The sequence below is a fragment of the Branchiostoma belcheri genome, unplaced genomic scaffold, assembly GCF_001625305.1.
Source record: "Branchiostoma belcheri isolate BF01 breed outbred unplaced genomic scaffold, Haploidv18h27 scaffold435, whole genome shotgun sequence".
Lineage (NCBI taxonomy): Eukaryota > Metazoa > Chordata > Leptocardii > Amphioxiformes > Branchiostomatidae > Branchiostoma > Branchiostoma belcheri.
In genome coordinates, this window is record NW_017804060.1 from 4,398 (window position 1) to 20,583 (window position 16,186).

The 16,186-nt window shown below is 39.8% G+C and overlaps 1 protein-coding gene across 1 annotated transcript; it reads right to left on the bottom strand.

Annotated features, from left to right (window-relative positions):
- Nucleotides 1–201: 201 nt before the first annotated feature.
- LOC109478389 (fibronectin-like) lies at nucleotides 202–15,979 on the bottom strand (the record flags this gene model as incomplete). The annotated part of the gene is made up of 12 exons (XM_019779918.1): nucleotides 15,898–15,979; nucleotides 13,880–14,049; nucleotides 9,008–9,152; nucleotides 8,636–8,923; nucleotides 6,504–6,776; nucleotides 5,611–5,780; nucleotides 5,223–5,381; nucleotides 4,712–4,856; nucleotides 4,355–4,627; nucleotides 1,082–1,251; nucleotides 744–824; nucleotides 202–346 (listed from the first exon to the last, which is right to left on the bottom strand). Coding segments are annotated over exons 1-12 (2,101 nt in total), but the record flags the coding sequence as incomplete, so codon positions are not given.
- Between the last annotated feature and the right edge of the window lie 207 nt (nucleotides 15,980–16,186).

Here is a 16,186-nt window from a genome sequence, read left to right on the forward strand (position 1 = left end):
ATTCCGAGTAAAATTTAAGACTTTTTTTCACCTCTGTCCTTCTATTAGTCTTACAGCAGGACATTTTGCTCTAAATTGTCTGAAATTCTATGATTAGACGTAACTACCATGTCGAAAATAAAACAGTATAGTACGTATACCACAAAGATAAATCGCCGCTAGTAATATAGACTCTAACCATGGTAATAATAGAGCACCTACTGTCAGTGCTGCAACCTAAAATCTCCATTCTCATGGCGATGTAATGGTACCAAGACTGAGGGTAGATGCGCACAAAACGGGCGTCCACTGGGTTTTCCAGGAGGTTCGTTACAGGATTCTTTGTGTCCGTGTTGCCTGCAAAAACCTGAAAGGCAAATGTTTAATTTAGATGAGAACAATTGTTTCGTCGAATACATCATTTATACAGATGACCATGTAATTACCATACACATGGCACTCATCCAAACATAACTTTTAATAAGTAACCTAAAAATAAACTAGCGATATACAGGGGTTTGTGATATCAAGATAAGTTATTAAGGGAACGACTGTGAAGACGAAACACAAACGACAAGAAAGCTGGGACATTTTAGAATTTCAAAAATAGTAAAAATATCAAAATTGTTAAAGAGAGTTATACATTTATTTACTATTTAGTAAGTAGTGTTGTGTATCAAAATTACCTTATGGGATCCATCGCTGCTGGCATATGTTGTCCAAAAACTTCCATCTCCACTGTACTCAAGTTTGTATAACCTCACCCAGGAAAAGCGATGATGTACAAGCTGGAGGGCACCCTGAGTAGTGATGCCCGTGACGCGCTTTATCACCCCTAAATCCACCTGAAATGCAAATTTTTGGGGGCATATATCAATGTTATCTTGAGCAAGCTGTTCTTGCTAACGGCACTAACAAAAATCAATCACTAACAAAGATTTTCAACGCAGTGATTTAGGCGAAGGCAAAGTTTGGTATTATGCTATATAATAATACCTAATTGCTGCAATAAATTACAGTGCCTTCTGCGAAGTTAAAAAGGCGTCCTTTCCAAATACAAACAAGATTTTAAGAAAAAAAATCTATGACATATTTTACCTACCTGTAACCATTGCCCTCTGTTTTGGTGCGCTGGTGCCCAGCCTCCCCAACCAGCAGTTCCCTTTAAACGGCCAAAGTAGGGCTGTAGATAATGATGATGCCCGACTCCAGATGCAGTGATGTTGTCATCAGGTATGGCACCAGATTCCATTCCAAGCGGACTCTGACAGACTATAAAGCATGAGGCAATACGATGTTACTTGTATCAGACAAATAACTGATTAACAATTAAGAAGAAAATATAAAATCGGGCGGTGGTTCACCCAGATGTACAAAACAGGTAAAGTTATGGAACCATTGGATCTAATATATTCTGAGCGCGTACACTACATGCATTTGGGACAACTTTTCGTAATGAGTTAAATGAGTTTTAATGACTCTCTATATTTTATATACTGCACTTTGGGTAATCTGTTAAATAGAGTAACAGACCGAAAATATTATTCCGTGGGGGTATATTCGTAGTGATTAATGATAATATAGCAAGGAAGTGCGACGATTCTAGAGGCTAGATGGTAAAAAAAGCGACCAGCCTAATTTGCATTATTTGTGTATGGTCAATTGAGCACAAAATCAGGGCGGCCTGTCACTACGGCATTCTTTTCCATTGCTAAGCGCGTTCGAAAATGTATCGTGTTACAAGACGCTACTTTGGCCTGTTTTGGACTACTTGTAAAACATTTGAAAATAAACAAATAGTTTTTAGTGGTAAATTTCGTCAAATTGAAATGAAATCATCAGCTTAACATCTTTTTAAACCGGCCAGTATTTTACCCTGGGTAAAAACAATAAGGAAGTGCTCCCACTGTGACCTTCCCAGCAGATGGAATAGTGAATTGGCCCATAAACTCATAAAAATCCTAGACAGTCTATCCTTCAGAACAAAGGCAGGAGCATTTGCATACTGGTCAGTTTTCAAAGATTCAAATTTTTTATCATCTACTGGTTTTCAGTGTAACATTTTCAAAAGGCAGAATGACCCAGATACTTGTTACGAAGCCACATAAGCAAGGAAATCGCAACTTTCAGTTCGAAAAATCAATCTTAAACAAATTGCAACTTTCAAATCAGCCCTGTCAAAGTTTTATCCAATGACATACATGCACATGTATATGGCGCCCTTACTATATACATGTAATACCCTTCCTTGCTGTATCAAAGTTTCAAAGTGTCTACTTGTATCTGTCTTTCTCACAACTGAATTAGCTTTGGCAGTTTTGTGTCTGACATATGGCTTGTAAATGTGATGCCTACTTGCAGTCAGATAAACCAGTGTGGACTTAGGCTCTGTATGTAGAACTGGGCATGTAACTGTCAACCAAGGTCTCAAGCTACAAGTCAGAATATGGCAAGCCAGTATACTTCATATTTCTGGATACTCGTGAATATAGCTTCTTATATATGTGTGTGTGTCTCATTTTAAAGTGTCTTGAAGAGAAATTTTTACTTGGCAAGCTAAACTGTCTTAAGCTAGGGTCCCAATTACGCCGGTGCCCGTCGGGGATGTAGCCCCGGCTGGCCCCGGCCGGGTTCAGGAGTCGAGCGGGCATCGGCTGTCGTGGTCACAATTAAAAGTTTCCTTCAGTAGCATTTTGTTAGAAATTTTGTCACCCTCTTTGGTCGGTCTCCGGCAGGCACACGGCAGGTACCCAGCAGATTCTCTGACGATGTCTTGTATTGACCTATACGTAATGCAGAATTCACGTATTTGTTGTGATCATTTGATCTGTGAGGTCACACATTTTACCCGGGTTTACGAAGTACACACCTTTATTCTGTTCATCTGGTCTGTGACGTAAGAAATGTGTCCCGGTGGAATGCCGGCAACCGGAGGGGTACCTCTCGGTGTTCTCACGATGAGGTCACGGCGTCTTTTTGTCAGCGGGGCCCGGGTAGAATTTAACTCAGAATTAAATTCTTATCGGGGCCCCGACGGGCCAAAAAATAGCCCGGTAGCCGCAGGGTGCCCCGCGGGGCCACGTCGGGGTCCCGCCCGAAAGTGGTAAAAAACAGCCCGGGAACTACCCGCCAGGGCCCCTTTTCCCAATTGGGACCTTAGCTTTAGACAGGCCTCCCCCATGTACACTGCACGGCTGCCAGAACAAGACTGAAGTCTGGTAGTTTATGTTATCGAATTTATATCGGCAGGGTGGGGTCATTATATAGTATTACTGGCCTCTTTAATGTTAGCTTTTTATGTTAAATCACTGTTTTTTTAAACTTTCGCTCAGAAAGACGATTATTTTCGGGTTTCCGAGCACAATTCACGTCATGTTTTTAGGCAAACATCGTTCAAACCTGGCTGCGTGTATTACCCCAGATCCCTGATTTTTATATTTTTCGACGACTAGGAATAAGATTAAAAATCGTGATTTTGGAATTTTTTAATTTCCAATTTTAAGTCTAGTTTTTGTCGACATTGTGGTGAAAACATTGCATTTTTTTTTACATTTTTCTCACTAAATTACCCATAATTCAAAATTGAGGCCATTTTTAAAAAATTCCTAAAACAAGACTTTCGGTAGAACCGTTACGGTCATTTTGAGCAGTAAATGGGGTTGGTTTGGCACTCCATGTTTCCAGGTTTGAACGGGTTTTGCAGACATGTCACATCGCCCGAAAGTGTGCATTATGTTATTCATAGGGGTGTAAAGAATCATTACAGTATTCAAGGTCACCCAAGAATACGACAGTAGCTTCGCCACATGTTACATGTACACAAAAAAAATAGCGGACATGTACTATCCAGGAAACCGTTTGTATCTATAGAACATTGTTTTTATTATTTGTTGCAAAGCACTCAGGCAGAAGGGCTTGTTTTGCCGCTTTATTGTAAATGACCGCAAGTGACACTGAAATGGAACGCGGGTTCGATTCGAATTGCCCAGATCGAACAGGATCGAACACACTTCGGATACTATGAAATGTGGGATCTTTTCAGCCCAGATTTGAACACCGTGAATTCTCCATTTTTCTGTATATGAAATACCCGAAAAAAATATGGCTTTGTAAAGTGACAGATAAGCTACGACTAGCAACAATGGTTGTATCAGGACTGCAGATTACAATGTCTTCTACGTTTTAACGTAGAAGACATTTAAAAACTACAAACCTTACCAGGAGCAGGCAATAACTAAATTGGCAAATATAATATGTCTATGCTGTAGTAGTTTTGCATAACTCTATGGCAAACTGTTTTGGAAGTTATCCTTTACACACTGTATCCTTTACACACTGTATACATAATACACAAACCCGTGGGAAGTCCGCCCACCTGTGGTGAATGTCCCGTTGATAACCCCGTTTGACTGATTGTCCTCGTCAAAAGAAATCAGAGTGAGGGTGTATTCTGTGTGGTCCATGAGACCTAACACAGTTGCCGAGGTGTCTCCCGCTCCTGGTGCGGGGGAGAGGTCCTGGTACGGACCCGACCCGTCTGACGGCTGGTACCGGAGCGTGTAACGCGAGATCGGAAGATTCCCCACGACTGTCCAGGAAACGTTCAGGTGACTCATCCCGGCATCATTGAGGGTCAGCCCCCAGATGACTGAAAATGAATGGTACAATGATTCAGAACGATAAAACACAGGGAATAAACTAAACTCTTACCGATACAAAATTAGATACCTACTCTCAGTATTGCAGCCTAGAATCTCCACCCTCATGGCGATGTAGCCATACCAAGACTGAGGGTAGAAGCGCACATACCGGGCGTGGACGGGGTTGTCCAGTAGGTGCGTTACAGGATTCTTCGTGTCCGTGTTGCCTGTAAAAACCTGAAATGCAAAAGTTTAATCAAATCAGGTCTTTTGTTTCGTTGTTGATCTTATGTGCTACCAAAGACCATGTAATTACCGTTCCTTTAACACTTCACTAAACTAAACTTCTATTCAATAAGCTAAACCTAAACTAGCGATACCCAGGGGTCTGTGATATCCAGATATGTCATTAAGGAAACGCATGTAAAAACAAAAAAAAGAGAAAATATGATTTAAACATAAATCACTAAAATCCAAGGCATTGCCGCCTTTTAAAAAAGGATATTTCATGTGTACAAACCAAAAAGATATTCACAAATATTGCTGAAGAGGTCATGTTATTCATTGACTCATCTTAAAAGTAGTTTTGTGTATCTAAATTACCTTATCCGAACCATCCTTGTCGGCACATGTTGTCCAGAAAAATTCATCTCCACTGTATTCAAGTTTGTATAACCTCACCCATGAATAGTGATTATTTACAGGCAAGTGAGCACCCTGGGTAGGGATGCCCGTGACGCGCTTTATCACCCCTAAATCCACCTGAAATGTATGATTGTTTTGAAATATGTCACAAAGAGCAAGCAATTTTTGCTAACAGGACTAACACTGAACGTAGGTATTTGTAACGCAGTGATTTAGGTGAAGGCAAGAGTTGGGCACTAATATATAATATTTGATTGGTGCAATAAAGCACAGTGCCTTCTGCGAACTTGGCAAGGTGTCGTTTACAAATCCACACAATTATAAATCTATGACATGTTTTACCCACCTGCAACCATTGTTGATTGTCTTGGCGAGCTGGTGTCCAGGCTCCCCAACCAGCAGTGCCCTTTAAACGACCAAAGTAGGGCTGTACATAGGAATGATGTAAGACTGAAAATGCAGTGATGCTATCATCAGATATGGCACCATCTTCCATCCCAAGCGGATTTTGACAGACTGAAAAAAAAAACATTGTTAAGGATTGAAAGTCTCAAAACATGCAGTGATTAGATTTTTGTCGTTTTTGACGAAAAGAAATATATTACACTAAAGAAGAAAATATAAATACAGGCGGTCTTTTTCCAATGTACAAAACATGTCAACCACTGGATCTAAAGTATTCTTAAAAACACAGCACATGCATTCCAGACAACTTGTACGTAAGTGACTTTAAATGACTCTATATACCCTGTAGGCTGAGAGGTTTATCTTTAAAACAAACGGACGAAAAATATAGTTAATCAATTTGGGTTCTGGGTAAGTAAAAATAATAATATAGTAAGCATGAGCTACAATTCTAGAGCCAAAATGAGAAAAAGTGGCCAGCTTTACATTTTTTGGTTTCTTCGATTGAGCACAAAACACTTCACTAAACTAAATTTAGAAAAATACTTTTAAAAATTAGATCTGTAAAGTGACAGGTAAGCAACGATTCATTACAACGGTCCTTTTTTGTTACACTTTACATTGAACAAGAGAGATTTATTGTTTTACGTCAAGCCTGAGAACCACAATATCTTGCAGCAGGCAATATCTGGATTGAAACATTTAACGGTCATATTCAAAAGTGGGTTTGCTTACTACTACGGCCAACTGTTGAAGGTGTTATTATGTACACATTGTATACATGGTACACAAACCCGTGGGTTCTTCGCCCAACATCACTTATCCTTCGCCCACCTGTGGTGAATGTCTCGTTGATAACCCCGTTCGGTTGGTTGTTTTCGTCAAAAGAGGTCAGAGTGAGGGTGTATTCTGTGTGGTCCATGAGTCCTAGCACGGTTGCCGAGGTGTCTCCCGCTCCTGGTGCGGGGGAGAGGTCCTGGTACGGACCCGACCCGTCTGACGGCTGGTACCGGAGCGTGTAACGCGAGATCGGAAGATTCCCCACGACTGTCCAGGAAACGTTCAGGTGACTCATCCCGGCATCATTGAGGGTCAGCCCCCAGATGACTGAAAATGAATGGTACAATGATTCAGAACGATAAAACACAGGGAATAAACTAAACTCTTACCGATACAAAATTAGATACCTACTCTCAGTATTGCAGCCTAGAATCTCCACCCTCATGGCGATGTAGCCATACCAAGACTGAGGGTAGAAGCGCACATACCGGGCGTGGACGGGGTTGTCCAGTAGGTGCGTTACAGGATTCTTCGTGTCCGTGTTGCCTGTAAAAACCTGAAAGGCAAAAGTTTAATCAAATCAGGTCTTTTGTTTCGTTGTTGATCTTATGTGCTACCAAAGACCATGTAATTACCGTTCCTTTAACACTTCACTAAACTAAACTTCTATTCAATAAGCTAAACCTAAACTAGCGATACCCAGGGGTCTGTGATATCCAGATATGTCATTAAGGAAACGCATGTAAAAACAAAAAAAAGAGAAAATATGATTTAAACATAAAACACTAAAATCCAAGGCATTGCCGCCTTTTAAAAAAGGATATTTCATGTGTACAAACCAAAAAGATATTCACAAATATTGCTGAAGAGGTCATGTTATTCATTGACTCATCTTAAAAGTAGTTTTGTGTATCTAAATTACCTTATCCGAACCTTCCTTGTCGGCACATGTTGTCCAGAAAAATTCATCTCCACTGTATTCAAGTTTGTATAACCTCACCCATGAATAGTGATATTTACAGGCAAGTGAGCACCCTGGGTAGTGATGCCCGTGACGCGCTTTATCACCCCTAAATCCACCTGAAATGTATGATTGTTTTGAAATATGTCACAAAGAGCAAGCAATTTTTGCTAACAGGACTAACACTGAACGTAGGTATTTGTAACGCAGTGATTTAGGTGAAGGCAAGAGTTGGGCACTAATATATAATATTTGATTGGTGCAATAAAGCACAGTGCCTTCTGCGAACTTGGCAAGGTGTCGTTTACAAATCCACACAATTATAAATCTATGACATGTTTTACCCACCTGCAACCATTGTTGATTGTCTTGGCGAGCTGGTGTCCAGGCTCCCCAACCAGCAGTGCCCTTTAAACGACCAAAGTAGGGCTGTACATAGGAATGATGTAAGACTGAAAATGCAGTGATGCTATCATCAGATATGGCACCATCTTCCATCCCAAGCGGATTTTGACAGACTGAAAAAAAAAACATTGTTAAGGATTGAAAGTCTCAAAACATGCAGTGATTAGATTTTTGTCGTTTTTGACGAAAAGAAATATATTACACTAAAGAAGAAAATATAGATACAGGGGTTCTTTTCCAATGTACAAAACATGTCAACCACTGGATCTAAAGTATTCTTAAAAACACAGCACATGCATTCCAGACAACTTGTAGTAAGTGACTTTAAATGACTCTATATACCCTGTAGGCTGAGAGGTTTATCTTTAAAACAAACGGACGAAAAATATAGTTATCAATTTGGGTTCTGGGTAAGTAAAAATAATAATATAGTAAGCATGAGCTACAATTCTAGAGCCAAAATGAGAAAAAGTGGCCAGCTTTACATTTTTTGGTTTCTTCGATTGAGCACAAAACACTTCACTAAACTAAATTTAAGAAAAATAACTTTTAAAAATTAGATCTGTAAAGTGACAGGTAAGCAACGATTCATTACAACGGTCCTTTTTTGTTACACTTTACATTGAACAAGAGAGATTTATTGTTTTACGTCAAGCCTGAGAACCACAATATCTTGCAGCAGGCAATATCTGGATTGAAACATTTAACGGTCATATTCAAAAGTGGGTTTGCTTACTACTACGGCCAACTGTTGAAGGTGTTATTATGTACACATTGTATACATGGTACACAAACCCGTGGGTTCTTCGCCCAACATCACTTATCCTTCGCCCACCTGTGGTGAATGTCTCGTTGATAACCCCGTTCGGTTGGTTGTTTTCGTCAAAAGAGGTCAGAGTGAGGGTGTATTCTGTGTGGTCCATGAGTCCTAGCACGGTTGCCGAGGTGTCTCCCGCTCCTGGTGCGGGGGAGAGGTCCTGGTACGGACCCGACCCGTCTGACGGCTGGTACCGGAGCGTGTAACGCGAGATCGGAAGATTCCCCACGACTGTCCAGGAAACGTTCAGGTGACTCATCCCGGCATCATTGAGGGTCAGCCCCCAGATGACTGAAAATGAATGGTACAATGATTCAGAACGATAAAACACAGGGAATAAACTAAACTCTTACCGATACAAAATTAGATACCTACTCTCAGTATTGCAGCCTAGAATCTCCACCCTCATGGCGATGTAGCCATACCAAGACTGAGGGTAGAAGCGCACATACCGGGCGTGGACGGGGTTGTCCAGTAGGTGCGTTACAGGATTCTTCGTGTCCGTGTTGCCTGTAAAAACCTGTGAGCAAATCGTGTTGGAATAATTAGAAAGAAGTGCAATGAACAGCAGATTTCTGAACAGATTGAAGTTACGGTCAAAGTCAATTAGTGATAGACTTGATAATAATTTCATGTTTCAGCATGTCACAGATCCTACCCATTAAACTGGGTACTATTTACCTTATGCTTGAGTATAAGAATCAAGGAGAACACAACGGGAAAATTACAGTACCACAATTTTTTTTAAAGTGCACCGCTGTTGCCTAATATTCAATACAAAGTGTTGCATGGATGAAACAAACAAACAAACACACACAAAAAAGCTAGCTACATAAAAGCAAGACATGACCTACCTGAAGCCCCAGATTTCAAAAATGTCTAGGAAACTTGTAGATATCAAATAATATTACAGGAGAGAATTAGCGTTTAGAAATATGAATCCAAGTTACCATATCTGATCTATCGCTGTCGGCGTATGTTGTCCAAAAAGTTTCATCTCCACTGTACTCAAGTTTGAATGACGTCACCCATGAAAGTTGATTAAAAACAGGTGAGTGGGCACCCTGAGTAATGATGCCGGTGACGCGCTTTATTCCACCTAAATCCACCTAAAACGAAGGATTGTTTTGACATATCATACTGCAACCTGGAGTAGTTATTGCTAACAACACTAACGCTGAACGTAGTTCCTCTAGTATTTTATGCGAAGGCAAGAGGTTGGGTACTTAAGAGCAAATGTCTGTAAGGATCAAACAATGGTGGCAGGAGTAAAAAAATCGATTTGGCTCAAACTTTGCACAGTGATAGTACTTGGCCCACAACAATAGCTTTCTTTCCGGTCAACACCGATCGTTGCCATGGTAACGGGCCAAACAAGTTTCGGGGCCATTTTTCCTGATTTAGACATGTGAAAAACATGAAATTTGGCATAGTTTAAGGCACGATTACGAGCAAGTGCTTTAATATTATGGAAAAACAAAACATGGGCCGAAAAGACCAACTAATCCGCTATTCTCGAATAGCTTTGAAATTTTTAAGAAATTCGTTTAAAGGACCTGGGCAACCCTAACACAATACAGTGTTTGAGGTTTATGAAAAAGCGTTATTTCTGCCCAACTTCGAAGTGCTGTAAGTCCAAAGATGGTTATTTTTTTTGCTTCAAATTTGAATCATAGATACATAAACATATGTGCTATAAAATGCATGGTTGCAAACTTTGGGCACTTCTTTGGTTGTCACGTGGTTGTCCTTAGAAGTAGGTCAAATTTTGAATTTGAGGGAAAATATGATTTTCAGCCATGTTCAGGATACAATATCTACAAAAGAAAGAAAGCAATCTGATAAAGTCTTTTGCCCAAGGTAACACTATGCCTTGTTTATTAAATTAATACTTGTGGAGGTTCGGGTCTTGTTTCGTTGGTCTGTACTTGTCCCTAAAAGTAGGTCATATTTTGGACATGCACAGAAATTGACATATACGGCTATGTTTGAAGCGCTAGAAAGAACAAAGTAGGATGTCATTTGAATTCAATCTTTGCAGGAAAGTAAATATATGTATTGTATATCAAATGTATACGTGTGAAGGTTGGGGTCTTGTGTCGTTGGTGTGCACTTGTCCCTAAAAGTAGGTCATATTTTAGACATGTACAGAAATTGACATATACTAGCCTGACTGAACCCCTAGTAGTCTGCCACAAAAGAACATTAGTAAGTCCATAATGTTTATTCAAGGTCACATATCGCTTTCAACAACACGATACCAAACTCTGGTTTTATGTTCAGAAACTTGTAAAATATTCAAGATTACTTTGGCCTCCAAATTTTGTATATCACACTACTACTATATAGTAGTATGTATGATAAATCCTTAGTCTTGTCTGTTGGATATTTTGTCTCCTTCTGTTGGATTTCTATGACAATGCGGCAGCAAATACCACTGTGACAGTACATATTGGGATCATTATGATTAGCATTCAGTAGAATAAAAAAAGAATTTTGTATCGTTCTATTGTTCCTTCATCTTTGATCAACATGAAAACAATTACTATGAAAGGTATATAAAAAAGTTTTGCTTACACTAATTGCAATTTCTCCAGCGTTCTCAATACCTATGTGCTATACATGAACCTATTCATCAGAATCAATCACTGGACAGACAACGATAAGTTCGATAAATGATGAAAAATTCAAGTCAGAAAAAACATCCCCTTTTTTTGTGTTTTCATCAGCTCATGGTTAGTGATGACCAAAAGTCCAAATTTGGGCATTTAAACAACAAGGCTAAGGCAATAAAAATCATTGCCAATGCGACGACTGAATGATATATATTATTTCATGTGGTGGAGCTAGCAATCCACATCACAATTATAAGAAAAACAGATTTCCCTATTTTATAAAGACATGCACGTAGTGAAATTTATAGGATGGATAGAGGCGGTGTTGGGCAATATACCAAATACATGTACATGTATAGGAGGATTTAGCCGTTCTTCCCCAGCAATATAAATTTTATGATGACATACTGACTTACTTTACTTTGGTCCAGTTCCCACTTGAACCAAACTTAAAACCATCCTCCACTCCACTGCACTTTATCCTCCACCAGAGACTTGATTTTAGGTCTGATCTGAAGTTGTTACTCCTAGGACTGGTTTGACCTTTTGTGGGTCCCCAAAGGACAGATTATTTCTTTTCTCTGTGTGATCTGTTTTCATAAACCCACCTCCACCCGCCTAAATGTTCTTGGGGAGGGAATGTCAGATTCCTGATCAAGTGGTTTTTGACCAAAGACAGCTGTGCTCTCTGTCCATGGACCATGGTGTGGGAAGAAGACAGATGACCAGTAATTAATCATGCCAGGCAGCTGGATGGGTGGCACGTGGGCACCGGGTGTAAGTTACCTGCTTGGTCCAAAAACCACATGGCCGAAGGTTACCTCAGAAGCAATTCCCTAGGGAATGCATTAGTGCATTTGAAATTCTTTCAAAGCGAACGTAGTACTTGCAAAATGCCTCCGCCCCAAAGGCGTCGCCAAAAAAGGAAGCCCTCAAAATCATCCATGTGATAGTCAATACTATGATAAACACATGGTAGAAAGATGAGTCTGAAAATAACTTCACTTTGGTATTTTCATTAGCTCAAATAGCCCAAAATCCAAATTTGGGGACAAGTGCGGAAAATGACCTACTTCGAGGTTGCCCAAAGACTGAATTCGAAACTGCCTGTACATCAACTTCACACCTATTTCGTACAAGTTAAGGCATTGGTCTAATAATATGCCGAAGTATTTGTCGTCACTTTAAAGCAGTTGGCGGTGACCGCGTCCTAAACTTTGCCAATTTCCATGTTGTAGAGACGCAAAAATCTGTCAAAATGGCCCCAAAACTTGAATAGGCTGTTGTCATGGCAACAATTGGTTTTGAGCGGAAAGGAAGCTATTTCAAGAGGTTGTGAGCCAAGTACTATCACTGTGCAAAATATGAGCCAAATCGATTTTTGACCCCGCTCACTATTGTTTGATCCTTACTGACATTTGCTCTTAAAAAAAAAACATATGGCCTACTTTTAGGGACAAGTATACAACAACGACACAAGACCGCAACCTCCACAAGCCCTTATTTGATACACAATCCATATATGTACTCCTCTTAAAAGATTGAATTAAAATGACATCCAACTTCGTCATTTCTAGACCTTCAAACATAGCCGTATATGCTAATTTCTGTACATGTAAAAAATATGGCCTACATTTAGGGGCAAGTGCACACCAACGACACAAGACCTCAACCTCCAAAAGTATCCATTTGATAAACAATACATATATTTACTTTCCTGCAAAGATTGAATTCAAAAGACATCCTACTTTGTTATTTCCAGAGCTTCAAACATAGCCGTATATGTCAATTTCTGTACATGTCTAAAATATGGCCTACTTTGAGGGTCAAGTGCACACCAACGACACAAGACCCAAACCTCGACAAGTATTCATTGAATAGACAAGACATAGTGTTACTTTGGGCAGAAGACTTTATCAGATTGCTTTCTTTCTTTTGTAGATATAGTATCCTGAACATGGCTGAAAATCATATTTTCCCTCGAATTCAAAATTTGACCTACTTCTAAGGACAACCACGTGACAACCAAAGAAGTGCCCTAAGTTTGCAACCATGCATTTTATAGCACATATAATTATGTATCTATGATTCAAATTTGAAGCAAAAAAATCACTATCTTTGGAATTACAGCACTTCGAAATTGGGCAGAAATAACGCTTTTTCATAAGCCTCAAACACTGTATTGTGTTAGGGTTGCCCAGGTGCTTTAAACGAACTTCTTGAAAATTTCAAAGCTATTCTAGAATAGCGGATTAGTTGGTCTTTTATGCCCATACTTTGTTTTTCCATAATATTAAAGCACTTGCTCGTAATCGTGCCTTAAACTATGCCAAATTTCATGTTTTTCACATGTTTAAATCAGGAAAAATGGCCCCGAAACTTGTTTGGCCCGTTACCATGGCAACGATTGGTGCTGACCGGAAAGAAAGCTATTTTGAGGGGTTGTGGGCCAAGTACTATCACTGTGCAAAGTTTGAGCCAAATCGATTTTTTGACCCCTGCCACCATTGTTTGATCCTTACAGACATTCGCTCTTTTAAGAGTTAAAACTCAATATCTGCAATGAATCGAATTACTTTCCAAGAAGTTAACAAGCATTTTTAAATACAAATCTTTTAAAATATCTACCCACCTGCAACCATTGTCCGATGATATGCAGTGCTGGTCCCCAGGCTCCATAATGAGTAGTTCCATTTAACCTCCCGAGGTGGGGATCCAGTGCGTAGTGATGCCCGACTCCGGATGCAGTGATGCTGTCATCAGGTATGGCACCAGACTCCATCCCAAACGGGCTCTGGCAGACTGAGAGGAAACAAAAAAAATGTGATCCTGTATTTGAATGACCTAAAACCGGCATAACACAATGTTACCTGTATTTAGAAAAAACAGCATAACAGTTGCAAAGACTATGTTCGTGCGGTGATTTATCTATCTATATCTGTGAATGCACTGTCATCGTCCCATTGCTGAAATGTATTCCAAGCGAGACCAACACACAAACGTATGTCAATCTATAAGTCATAATTCCTCCTGTAGTACCGTGGCCGACAAGTACAAAATTTTACACCGCAAATTTTGGTGTTTTACACCGCAACTTTTGGTGTTTTACACTGCAACTTTGGGTGTTTTACACTGCAACTTTGTCTGTGTTTTACACTGCAACTTTTGCTGTGTTTTACACTGCAACTTTTGGTGTTTTACACTGCAACTTTTGGTGTTTTACACTGCAACTTTTGCTGTGTTTTATACTGCAACTTTTGCTGTGTGGAAAACTTACACCTCTCCCCTTTTATAATGGACGGTCCCCCTGTCAGGTCAAAGGTGACAAAGATGGCGGCGGCCTGAGAGTCACAGTGTCGTGCTGTGACTGAGTGTGAGACATCAACAGATTTATTGTATTAAAACGATGTCCATACCCAATAATAATGAACTAACCTGCAGAAAATTTATGTCATTGCTGTTGATGTCTGGAGCTGGATATCTGACGTCCTTGATAAATTTGTTGTGACGCATGGCAGCAAAAAGCAACATAATTTGTAATCACTGGACCTGGTCGAAACATTTTTAAATTTATCCCGATCTATAGGCCAAAGCTAGAAAAACCTTTAGAAAAAAACTAACGTCACAATGTAGCCAAGCTTTTCCTCTAAAAAACTTATGCACGAAAAGGATAACTCAGTCGACGTAGTTTGCATGCCATCGTTGTCACCTTTGACCTGACAGGGGGACCGTCCATTATAAAAGGGGAGGGGTGTAAGTTTTCCACACAGCAAAAGTTGCAGTGTAAAACACAGCAAAAGTTGCAGTGTAAAACACAGCAAAAGTTGCAGTGTAAAACACCAAAAGTTACAGTGTAAAACACAGCAAAAGTTGCAGTGTAAAACACAGCAAAAGTTGCAGTGTAAAACACCCAAAGTTGCAGTGTAAAACACCCAAAGTTGCGGTGTAAAACACCAAAAGTTGCGGTGTAAAACACCAAAAGTTGCGGTGTAAAATTTTGTTCTTGTCGGCCACGGTACTCCTGAATATTTTTGTTCATCCCTACTTGTCGAAGATGACCAATGAACTCGGTTCGTTACTATAAAGCACAAGCCCCAATCCCTTCCTGTTTGTTAAAATTAGAAAACCGAAGGAAAGCAGTAAGATAATAAAGCAATTAACAAATTAGGCAACATCTTCGGACTATATAAGGATAAATTAACATTTTGACGTATAATGAATATAGAACAAACCTTTGGTAAAAAATAAACTTAGTAACATTTGGTGCAAAAATTTTGACAATATAGGAAGTCGAGAGAAAATTTGCTTCTTTGGTAGGATAAGCATCGATAAACCGCAATTATTCTTCAAGATTACAAATGAATTCAAGCACATGGTAATGGCTTTTACAAACGTCAAGATATCAGTAATCAACATTGGGTATACAGTCAACATACGCTATCTCTTCGTATACATGTATGAAAAGGACACAAACTATATACTTGTGTCCACATGTTATCCTAAGTTAATGGTTCAAACCGAGCATTGTTAAACAGGCACATTTTCAGTCATGAAAAAAATGACAAGAAGGCCATTTCCCAATTACAGTTGTCACAAACAAAAAATCTTGAATTTGAATTTGTCTTTATGGCTTTTCAACTTATGGTTTACCTTGCCCAGTGACTGTTGCAGTCGTCGCTATCAGCACCAGAACCATCCACCTCCAGAACCCGGATGTACACGGACCCGCCATCGTGTCAGCGTACACCACCTGAATGAACACAAACAACAATTAGAGATTGTATCCTATCAGTTACTTAAGGAGTTAATAACTTTGCGTGCACAAAACAAACATATTCCTCTGCTGCCCTGCAGGTTTCCTTCGGAGGGTGGCGCTATTGAGCCGGTCAGAAGTATAAGGCCACACCCATCGATTTCTGTCACTGTGAGAAGCATTAAA